The 12,312-nt window shown below is 39.2% G+C and overlaps 1 protein-coding gene across 2 annotated transcripts in view; it reads right to left on the reverse strand.

The window, feature by feature from the left end:
- Positions 1 to 8,787: 8,787 nt before the first annotated feature.
- FBXW11 (F-box and WD repeat domain containing 11) overlaps positions 8,788 to 12,312 on the reverse strand; it is an 87,257-nt gene continuing 83,732 nt past the window's right edge. For both annotated transcript variants that reach the window (XM_073649571.1, XM_073649572.1), the window contains 2 exons: positions 11,670 to 11,855; positions 8,788 to 9,332 (listed from right to left, as the gene is read on the reverse strand). In XM_073649571.1, coding sequence (XP_073505672.1) covers positions 11,694 to 11,855 — 162 coding nt within the window. In that variant the 3' untranslated portion in view covers positions 8,788 to 9,332; positions 11,670 to 11,693. The remainder of the gene's footprint in view (positions 9,333 to 11,669; positions 11,856 to 12,312) is intronic.

Raw genomic sequence — 12,312 nt, forward strand, 5'->3', positions numbered from 1 at the left:
GTTGGTGCAACTGGAAAGAAGACTAGAGGGGTCCAGCTACCATACAGTATGCCACTCGACACCATAATCCCAGGAGTAAGTAGGACCAGTGTGACATTCCCTCATAAAGGCCTCTTAATGGTGATGTACATGTGAAAAGGGAAGGCTGGAATGAAACAATGGAGGCTAGAAAGGTCTATCCACTTCAGTGATAAGTCCCGCTTTAGTCTTGGACACAATGATGGTCGGAGATTGGTCTGGGGATCACGTGGGCAATGCCATAAAGAGGCGTTCATGGGGGATCATCACACGGGTCCTACTGCTGGGATTATAGTTATATACAGTAGTGTTCAAAATAATAGCAGTTGTGTTCAGAAACATGAGTTAAGCACAAAATCTTTATACTAGTTTTTATTTCCATACATTGGGAACACTGTACACGGTTTTCTAATTCAAAACATGAAATGTATAATTTTTAACTACTTTACAGCAAATAAAAAAAACAGGATGCTTTGACTACATCTGACAATTCTTTGGCATTTGTTGGCTTTGCCTCAGAAACTGCATTTCTGATGTCACCCCACTAGTGTTCCATCGGATTAAGGTCCGGGGATTGGGCTGACCACTGCATAACCTCAATATTGTTGGACTTGAACAAAGATTTTGCTCATTTACTGGTGTTTTTAGGGTCGTTGTCTTGTTGAAACACCCATTTCAAGGGCATATCCTCTTTAAGTATTTTAATATATGCAAACTGGTCCATGATCCCTGGTATGCGGTAAATAGGTCTGGCACCATAATAAGAGAAACATGCCCATATTATGATGCTTGCACCACTATGCTTCACTGTCTTCAGAGTGTACAGCTTGGGGGTCATCTGATGAACTGTCTGCAGCCCTTGGACCCAAAAAGAACAATTTGACTTTCATCAGTCCACAAAAATGTTTCTCCATTTCTCTTTAGGCCAGTTGATGTGTTCTTTGGAAAACTGTATCCGCTTCGGTACAGGTTTTTTTTTGTTGTTTTTTGTTTTTTTAACAGTGAGACTTTGCGGGGACTTCTTGCTAAGAGATTAGTTTCTTCTGTCACAGTACTCACAGGTAACTTGAGACTGTCTTTGATCGTCCTGGAGCTGATCATTGGCTGAGCCTTTGCCATTCTGGCTATTCTTCGTATGTTAGTCTTCCGTTTTCTTCCACGTCTCTCTGGTTTTGATTTCTATTTTAAAGCATTGGACATCATTTTAGCTTAACAGCCTATCATTGTCTGCACTTCTTTATAAATTTTACCTTCTCCAATCAACTTTTTAATCAAAGTACGCTGTTCTTCTGAACAATGTCTCGAATAACCAATATTTCTTAGATTTTCAAGGAAAAATGCATGTTCAACATGTGCTGGCTTCACCTTTAAGTAAGGGCCACCTGATTCACATCTGTTTCTTCACCGAATGATAGACCTCACTAATTGAACTCCACACTGCTATTATTTTGAACACATCCCATTTCAATTAATTATTCAAATACACCGAATCAAAAACATGCAGATCATGAATGCGGAGTCTGTTTTTCTTACAATCTACTGCACCAACTGGTAAATTGTTTGACATGTGGCAATATAATTTAATTTATACCAACAAGTTAGTTGTTAGTAAAAGTTGAAGGAAAGATGAATGTAGCACGTTATCAGTAGTGTTGAGTGAGTATGTTCTGTCCGAGTACGCTCGCGCCGAGCTCCGAGTATTTACAGCTGCTCGGTGATATTGTTGAATCGCTCCCGTGTGCATGATTTGCAACTGTGACAGTTTTATTACATGTGAGGAATGTCTATTTCTTACACATTCCTCACATGTAATAAAACTGGCCCGAGCATACTCGCCAAAAGGGTTAATAGAACATACTCGCTCAACACTAGTTATCAGCAAATACTGGAGGCAAATTTGCACTCATCAGCCTGGAAGCGGGGATGTACTTGGACGTTCCAACATAACGATCCAAAACACAAGGCCAAGTCGACCTGTCATTGGCTACAGCTGAACAGAGTGAAGGTTCTGGAGTGGCCATCTTAGTCTCCTGACCTCAATATCATTGAGCCACTCTGGGGAGATCTCAAGCGTGCAGTTCATGCTAGACAGCCCAGAAATTTACAGGAACTGGAGGCTTTTTACCAAGAAGAATGGGCAGCTTTACCCTCTGAGAAAATAAAGAGCCTCATCCACAACTACCACAAAAGTCTTCAAGCTGTTATTGATGTTAGAGGGGGCAATACATGGTATTAAGAAATGGGGTAAGAACTTTTGATCAGGGTCATTTGGATGTTTTTGGTTGTCATTTAGATTTAAAATCAGAAAACACAGTAGTTTGACAATAAAAGGCTTCACCCAACCAATAACCATAAGTGGAGAAAAAGTTTTTTGTTATCATTCATATTCTCTGAAACAAGGCCAAGTAAGGAAAAATTCTGCCGGGGTATGTAAACTTTTGAGCACAACTGTATACTGTGATGTGCACACTTTTAGATCTTTTGAAGGGAGCAGATCCTGAAAATGCATAACCTTTAAATACACTAAGGATAAATTAGCAATTTTTTTTCACCTTATATTTGAATTGAGGCTACATTATATTGGAGTGACAGTACAAAGTGTAACATCTTTTTTCTATTATTTATGTACTTACTACTCATATCCAGGCTATGACTGCCCAACCAGGGAATCCTCCAATGGGACCCCGAGCCTGTGCTTAACAATCGTGGTTGTAGAGGATGTGACCACAACACGCCCGTTGGTGCCTGGGCTATTTTCAGCTGAATGCACCTCCTCTGATTTCCATGCAGTTGAAAATTATTGGGGAGCAGAGAATCACTGGCCCTCCAACCTATAAAAGCTGTACACATCGCCGTCCTATGAGAGGCAACGCAGGGGGCAATATGTCGTGACTACATTGTACCGGATGATGGAGAAACCGCTTGTTGTGGGAGTGAGAGCGGGTCAATTTTTTCTTCAATTGTCACTACGGAGAGGGTCTAATTATACTGTACTGAGGCCATTATAGTGTTCGGGGCCATTACTATATTGGGGCCTGGGTGCGTGATTTTATATTGACATAGGCCACAGAGAGTGATATTATACTATATGGGGGAGTTTATTACTATATTGGGGTCAATTGGGGGACATTATTACTGTATAAAACCACAATGGGAGACTTAATGTACAGGACCACAATGTGGCATATTAATAAGGTAATGAGGCAATTCTTCTCCCCCATTTTGGCACATTAGCCATGCCACATTATCATTAACTTATGAGGTCACAATTTTTAAACGTTACAACTATATTGAGGTAGAAAAAGTGAACGTTACTATTGTATTGAGTGTTCATGTTGAGGGGGGCATTACTGCTTTATTAGAAGACAAATATCTACATTACTAATGTATAGGGTCACAAAGAAATGTTACTATTGTACAGGGGTTTAGGTGGTGTGGAAAGGGCCACAAAAGGACATATGCAATAATTCTGTATGGAGACCACAGAGGTGGACATTTTTATTGAAAGGAAGACATCACTATTGAAATTCATTGTTACGGGTGGAGGGACAAAAGGACGATACTATTACTATGCAGGGCACCAGTGCGGCACTCTTTTCTTTATCAGGTGCAGTTCATTCTGCAGAGAGGAGTCCTGGCTGGAAGAAGTTGTAGCAGCCTGCACCGGATGAATAAAAATGAATGACATCAATTGGAGATGGCACTGGATTCACCTGTATACTTATACTATATACAGAGACATCCTGTGTATAACTGGCTTTGGTGATATTCGTGTTAGTGCTGTGGTTTTGCTAGTGATCATTATGGTGGTATTATTCAGTTACTATGTGGAGGTAATATGTGGTTTGGTCATAGTGTGACAGCATATGTCCCTAATATGTGGTGTTGGTATATTGGTCTTGGTACAGTAGATTGTGTTGTGTATGTAGATAATCTTCTCCTTATTTATAGCAGAACAAGTTATTTCCACCACTGAATACATTTAACCCCTCTCTGTACTCTGGCAGACGATTACTCAATGTCAGATGTACTTAACCTGCTGTGGCCAGAGAACAACTTCATCACTTATCTATAGTAAGGTAGTAAGGGTGATACCTTGTTGATAGGAAGGTGTTCGACTGCTGGAACCTGCACCGATTGAAGAACTATCAACTTGTATCCCTAGTAAAATGAATCTTACTTGTTTGATTGCTGCTCCCTTCTGTTCCTATTGGACTATCGAGCACTATGCTAGGCTTTTTCTGGCAGCCCCTTTAAGTATGAATGGAACAGCAATCGTGCATTCACCCTGACAAGCCATTTTGAAACAGGGATAAGAATGCCTGATGTGAGATAACCGTTTTCTCTTCCGTTCGGAGTGGGTCCTAGCGGTCAGACTCCCACCGATCAACAAGTGATCACCAATCCTATGTTTTCACCAATGAACACCGGTAATACAAAACACCATTTAATTGTACATCACAGTTCTGGTTTGGGCATAGTAAATTTTTTGAAGTCACCTGTATTTTCCGTCGCCGTTAAACTCCAACACAGATAGCTCCAACCAGGTATTTGCAAATAGCTTCAGCATGGGACCCTAGAGTCAATTCTACCTGTGGACCTTAGACACCCCGATCAGACACTGCTTGTATCAATAGTAACACTTCAGGCAAAAACTGTAGTTTGATCTTGCAATCAAATTTCTGTACCCCCTTGCTAATCTACCAATTTTCTGTTAGGACAGATGTGAGTGAGTGACTACAGGATTAGACTAAATGGGGTTTTGTAGTCAAATACCATGGACATAATGTTCAGATACATAGTCTACAACCATCATACTTTTCTGTTGTATTACACATTTATCATTGAATGCTTATCGGAATTTGTTTTTTATTAAGCACATTCCACAGTACAAAGCTTTTGATAAACAATATATTTACAGTTTCAATAAGCTATTCATACACATATGCTCAAATAAAGGATAAACACAGAACTAAAAAATTTCCCAGTGCTTCTAATTAAATAGTATTCATGTACATATGTCCAGTAATTGTTAGCGAAATAATATCAAGAGCGCAGCCAGTAAGTTAGTGTATTTCAGAATTTCTATGGGAATGAAATTTCACCTGCAAGTTACACTAAATAAAGTTACCAAATATATTTTTTAGACAACTTGTTTTAGGGGGATACATGTATGTTTCATACAAGCTTTATACACATTATCAAATGAGCAGTAATTCCGGGTAAATAGAATAAGCAACTTGTGCTCACTGCGAAGTATTTTACAGAAATCTAGGGTGACTGGACGACACTGCCATCACTGTTAGCTAGGATGTTTCAGATGTATCCAAATGTAAAGCAACAATTACAGATTTCATTAAATGGAAGAGCAGGAAAACACACACAAAGCAGTTACCTATACACAGCTAAAGTCTGAGCAAATACAGTTATATGAAAAAGTTGGGGCACCCCTATTAATCTTTAGCTTAATGTTTTATAAAAATTGGTGTTTTTGCAACAGCTATTTCAGTTTGATATATGTAATAACTGTTGGACACAGTAATGTTTCTGCCTTGAAATGAGGTTTATTGTACTAACAGAAAATGTGCAATCTGCATTCAAACTAAATTTGACAGGTGCATAAGTATGGGCACCCTTATCATTTTCTTGTTTTAAATACTCCTACCTACTTTTTACTGACTTACTAAAGCACTTTTTTTGGTTTTGTAACCCCATTGAGCTTTGAACTTCATAGCCAGGTGTATGCAATCATGAGAAAAGCTACTTAAAGTGGCCACTTGCTAGTTGTTCTCCTAATTGAATCTCCTCTGAAGAGTGGCATCATGGGCTCCTCAAAACAACTGTCAAATGATCTGAAAACAAAGATTATTCAACATAGTTGTTCAGGGGAAGGATACAAAAAGCTGTCTCAGCAATTTAACCTGTCAGTTTCCACTGTGAGGAACATAGTAAGGAAATGGAAGAACACAGGGACAGTTCTTGTTAAGGCCAGAAGTGGCAGGCCAAGAAAAACATCAGAAAGGCAGAGAAGAAGAATGGTGAGATCAGTCAAGGACAATCCTCAGACCACCTCCAGAGAGCTGCAGCATCAACTTGCTGCAGATGGTGTCACTGTGCATCGGTCAACTATACAACGCACTTTGCACAAGGAGAAGCTGTATGGGAGAGTGATGCGAAAGAAGCCGTTTCTGCAAGAACGCCACAGTCGGCTGAGGTATGCAAAAGCACATTTGGAGAAGCCAATTTCTTTTTGGAAGAAGGTCCTGTGGACTGATGAAACCAAGATTGAGTTGTTTGGTCATACAAATAGGCGTTATGCATGGCGGCAAAAAAACACAGCATTCCAAGAAAAACACTTGCTACCCACAGTAAAATTTGGTGGAGGTTCCATCATGCTTTGGGGCTGTGTGGCCAATGCCGGCACCGGAATCTTGTTAAAGTTGAGGGACGCATGAATTCCACTCAGTATCAGCAGATTCTTGACAATGATGTTCAAGAATCAGTGACAAAGTTGAAGTTACGCAGGGGATGGATCTTTCAGCAAGACAATGATCCAAAACACCGCTCCAAATCTACTCAAGCATTCATGCAGAGGAACAATTACAATGTTCTGGAATGGCCATCCCAGTCCCCAGACCTGAATATCATTGAACATCTGTGGGATCATTTGAAGAGGGCTGTCCATGCTCGGCGACCATCAAACTTAACTGAACTGGAATTGTTATGTAAAGAGAAATGGTCAAAAATGCCTTCATCCAGGATCCAGGAAATCATTAAAAGCTACAGGAAGCGACTAGAGGCTGTTATTTTTGCAAAAGGAGGATCTACTAAATATTAATGTCACTTTTCTGGTGAGGTGCCCATACTTATGCACCTGTCAAATTTTGTTTGAATGCAGATTGCACATTTTCTGTTAGTACAATAAACCTCATTTCAAGGCAGAAACATTACTGTGTCCAACAGTTATTACATATATCAAACTGAAATAGCTGTTGCAAAAACACCAATTTTTATAAAACATTAAGCTTAAGATTAATAGGGGTGCCCAAACTTTTTCATATAACTGTATGTTGCTTCTGGGTGTTTGTAAGGTTTGAAAATTAAGTAAATGTAGCTCTCAGCAAGTAAGGAGGAAATCCAAATATCTGCACCTTAAAGTGTAGCCCGGCTCCAGCTATTAAAGACCATCTAATTGTGTTATACACTTAAGTTTATCTCTTTGCAATGTAATGTCCCACACTGCCCTTCTCTTCATGTACAGAACTAGCTGATGTCATATGGCTCTCTATGTGGAAGTCCATTAGTGGATGGTAAAGATAGGTGCTCACAGCAGAGCTGCCTGTGGTTTAATGTAGTTTGATTTCTGGAGACTTTTTGGTAATATGAGTAGATAGAAGTTCATTACAACACCTAAGTAACTGGTGAAAACTAATCACTCCAAAGAGGAGCTTCACTTTAAAGACTTTTTTTTCTTTTTGTACTATGAGAATACCCAATACTCAAGGTACAGTTACAAATGAAATGCCTGTAAATGAGTTCTACGATTCACTCAACATTTCTTGTGTATTTAATATAAAGATCATCCAACTTACTAGACTTTTCATGTAACAGTTGAGAGCCCGATTCCAAACACAATGTAAATGGCAGATGTTATTGTAGGCTAGGATAAGTACTGACAACCTTCACACACAGAACGCAGCTCACAGATTGGTGCTATATACATCGGTGACCCACAGGAATCATACTGTACACATTTGTTCCATGACAACTGCAGTACATGATTTCTGACTGCTGAAGTCACGCTGTTCAAGAAGTCAGAGATTTACACATTAATGGCATATTAATATCCTATTCACATTCGCACATAAACTTATTGTACATTTTAATCAAATATAAACAGTATTACCAAGAAAAAGCCAAGTTATAGTTAAAAGCTAACATATCCAATGTCATTAGAGCAATCTGAAGACCAATGTATTTTACAATATTACTGCAACTTAAAAGGGAAAATGGAAATTAACAAGTTAACTTTGGCACAAATCAAAACAACTTTTAAAATGTTAGGGAGTTCCATATTAAAACCGGTTACGTCCGAATACTGACTGCAATTACAAGGGTTTTCCTGTCTATGGGTTGTTTGGGGAATCTTAGCCCAGCTCCATTGAAGAGAATGGTTCAGAGCTACAATACCAGACGTAAACTACAGATTTTGGAAGTAGCCATGTTTTTCTAATCTTGGACAACCCCTTTATTTTTTTTTTAAAGTGCACCTTTCAACCAAATTTATCAATGGATCATATACTACTAATTATACAGGAAAAAATTATGAAGAGGACTGAAAATCTTTCAAAAATCTCACCTGGAATGATTAAACCCCTTTTCCTGGGAAAAAGAAAACATGGTTTGCTTTTTTTAATAGATCATTAACATTATGACGAGATCTCTCAAACAAATTCCTTTTGTACCATAGAGGAAAGAGGTGCTAGTAGTTAGAGCCGCTTGTGATATGTAGGTATTTATTTGAGTGATGGATCAGAAATGTCCAATACGGGAACTGAAGTTCTAACATCACAATGTAGGAGAGAGACAAAGTAAGACAACAGTCCAGAAATGCAGAAACATTTTTTGACTTTTTTTTTTCCAGTTTACATAATAGGTTCAACTTTAAGAATACATAACTTTTAAAGCTTGTGCTCTGGGTTACATTAAAGCAACAGAGTACGCAGCTTATTTTCCCACTAGTGTTGCATGGCTAATCCTTTAGCTTGGTTGTGTCAATTCACAAAAAAAAAAAAAAAAACAAGAAAAAAAAAAATTATGAGATGCTGCAAACAAACATGATCAATGTACATGAGTGAAAGTATTCCAACAGGGCAACAATTGGCATATACAGTTAGATTTCCTACCACATGCATGCTAAACAAAGAATTTTTTGTCTTTAAAGTTGAAAAAAATGAAGCACAAAGAACATTTGGATATGTTTGGCACCCAAAACCTATTGGGAAACATTCTCCTTCAGAGTCACTAAGTGCAAAACAAATGAGGTTGCATCCTTTTGTACTTATTCCCCTCGGCAAATGTTCAGTTCTTATAGAAAATTTACATTTCAGCTTTGGATTCTAGATGCAAGTTATTGAACAGAACAGATATGCATCTATTGAAGTGGCTTGGAACTTCATAGTAATAAGAACGAGAGACAATATAATTTAAACTTTACTTATAAGTGGCACCAGTAACAATTTCCAATAATTACTAGTACATGAGCTTCTCGCAGTATCCACATATCCAGTACAGTAGTTCAGAATAGATAATCCCTAAAACAACAAAAAAAAATGCAGGAAAGTTAGAAAGACTTATTTAGTGTATTCTTCTCTCATGCGAACAGAGAATAGGTTTGTGCTCCAAATGTAGATAAGTTTGGAGAAAAACAAAATACCCAAAATGCTTGAAATACTCCCGGTATGAGTAACTAAACACGAATGGAAATAAGGCCACGCAACTAACAGTATATGATATAATGTTCTGTATTATTCAAAATATATGCTTTTAAGATATGAGAATGTTTTGGATATATACCTTCCGTACACATCTGTTTTGCAGTTAGATGCGTATGGTTAATGGTTCAGGTTGTAGAGCCTGCACATTCTCAGTGGTAACAGATTCTGGAGCACACTGCCTGGGAACAGGGCTCTGTATATTACAGGTATGGAAGCAGGCCGACTTCAAGGAGAACGGGGAGGTGGCTCATGTGCACTGCTGCTCCATTCATTCTTAATGGGACCACTGCAGACAGCCAAGTGCTGCACTCAATGGGTCTTCGGCACTACCATAATAACGAATGTAGTGGAAGTGCGCATGATTGACCTCCCGGTTCTTGGGATCAGTGCAAGTCCCAGTGATCGTCAAGTTATCCGTCATCCTGTCGATCGGCAATAACTTCTAAACTTAAGAATACCTCTTTAAATACACTGGGCTTTAGAAGGATGGAGGAAACATGACCGCTACATTATAGAAATACAATGTTAGGACATGTTAATACATTGCAGATTCTTTCTGGTACCTATAGGTAGAACAGTAACGTCAGTGTTTTTGAGTTAGATTTAAGATTTTTGACAAATTAAAATGAAAGATGTCAAAACACAACAGTTTGAAAGATGCAGCGTTTTTCCTGCAGGTAAAACCTGCTCTCTTGGCAGTGAAGAAGCTTCTTACAAATAGCAGAATTTGTAGTGTTTTTGGTGTAGGTTATATGTATCATTTGTCTACAATACATGCTTAAAGAAGTTGTGCACTACTTTAGACTACCCCCCCAGTGTCTCCCCCTGGGGCCCCTAAGCCTTTTTGTAAATACCTTATGTTGCTGATAATGCCTGTGAGCGGCGCTATCCTTGGCCGCTCACAGGCATCACGTGACCCCACGCTGACATCACGACAAGTGAGGCGTGACTCAGTGCTGGGGTCCCCGCTGTGGCTGCTGGGCTGTGGGCGGGGTTATCCCCCGCGTCACACCCAGCATCCACCGCGTGCTTTCCCAATGAATGGGGAGAGGCAGAGCACGTGGTGGATGCCGGGTGTGACGCGCGGGGATAACCCTGCCCACAGCCTGGCATCCACCGTGAAACGCAGAAGACAGAGACCCCGGCTGCTGCCAGTACTTGTCGTGACATCAGCGGATGTCAGGGCCGGCTGCAGCCGGGGGTCACGTGATGCCTGTGAGCGGCCAGTGATAGCGCCGCTCAAAGGCAGTATCTGCAACAGAAGGCATTTACACAAAAAGGCTTAGGGGCCCCGGGGGAATACATTGGGGGGTAATCTAAAGTAGTGGACAACCACTTTAATACAATTACCTTAATTCACCAAAAACACAGCAAAAACGCATGATTGGTTTTTTTTTGCAGTGTTTTGCACTCACTCATTGCTTTCTATGGGTAAAAAAACGCTGACGCTGCAGTTTTCAAATTCAGGCAGGACAAAAATATCCCAAGCATGTGCATGGGATTTCTGAAATCTTCGAGTTTTTGCTAGTAATATAAAAAGCAGCTTTGCATTTTAATAAATGCGGAAAATAAATAACGCTGCAAAAATGCAATGCTTGAACAGTCATCTGCTTTAAGTACGTTACATCATGATTTAATTACATGGACATTTGAGACAACAGTAATAACAGAGTTGTGCTGGAGAGAGCAATGTGTTGTGGGGGCTCAGTATACACCCAGCCATAGTATTGTAAGCAATTACGTATATGAATGGAATAAACATGACACTATGGAACTGGAAACAAACACAAATTAGAACATTTTAAGATTTTTCGATACTGAACTTTTTATCACGCTTTTTACATGCATAAACATCTATAGTGTGATTAAGAAGCCCATTTCTCCCTTTGCATGGCGTAGGGCGACATCCACAGTACCAACCAGAGCATGAATTAACATGCTAAAGATTTCAAATCCGCATCACTGGTTAATGGATGCGGAGAATTTTGTCAGCAGAGTGTGAATGAGATTCCTTGAAAACGCATTCACCACACTGCTACTGCAATACACTATGTATTCGCTCACGGGAACGCCACACTGACTATGGCACATGAAGAACTCTCCAGGTAATGCAACTCTTCACCCAACAATAATAAGAAGAACATTGAAAATTACCTGGTAAGGAAAAAGTGCATGATGCTATCTGGAGATGTAGGTATATGTCCTAGATGGAGAGCGGGTTTCATTTGGAGCATTTGTAGGAACATTTAAAAAATCCCAGATCAAAATTGTATCATCATGGGAGCTGCTAATGATTTGGAATTCATCAAACTGAAGCCGAAATACACGTCCTGAATGTTCCTAAAGGAAAATTACAGATTTGTTAAATTTTTATTTTTTTTTAAAAAAAGTAAATAAAAATAAAGCTCAAATACAACAGCATGTTCACAATAAAGAACCGTGGTCAAGAATGAAATCTGAGCCTAATATAAAGCGCAATACAAGTGCATACAGATCTATGGGGTAGTGTGCAGTATCCCAGGACTGCGAATATGGCGTCGTTACCGGGCTCTGTCTGGTTGTAATCACTTCTAAAAATGAACAGATTGGAAAAAGTAGCATCTCTGACAGCGGCTTTTAAATGGAACACACAACGGCCTTCAGAACAGGCTGTAAAAGGGATTGGACAATTTGCAAGTTCAAGTCCCAAGTTATTAAATATATATGAGAAAAAAAATTAATAACCTGTATATAGATATACAGTATATATGTGTATATGTAAATAAAAAAGAATAACCATATTTGACATTTATGTAAA

This window comes from Phyllobates terribilis, unplaced genomic scaffold (genome assembly GCF_046119375.1).
Source record: "Phyllobates terribilis strain yellow unplaced genomic scaffold, ASM4611937v1 Scaffold_10__3_contigs__length_209671492, whole genome shotgun sequence".
Taxonomy (NCBI): domain Eukaryota; kingdom Metazoa; phylum Chordata; class Amphibia; order Anura; family Dendrobatidae; genus Phyllobates; species Phyllobates terribilis.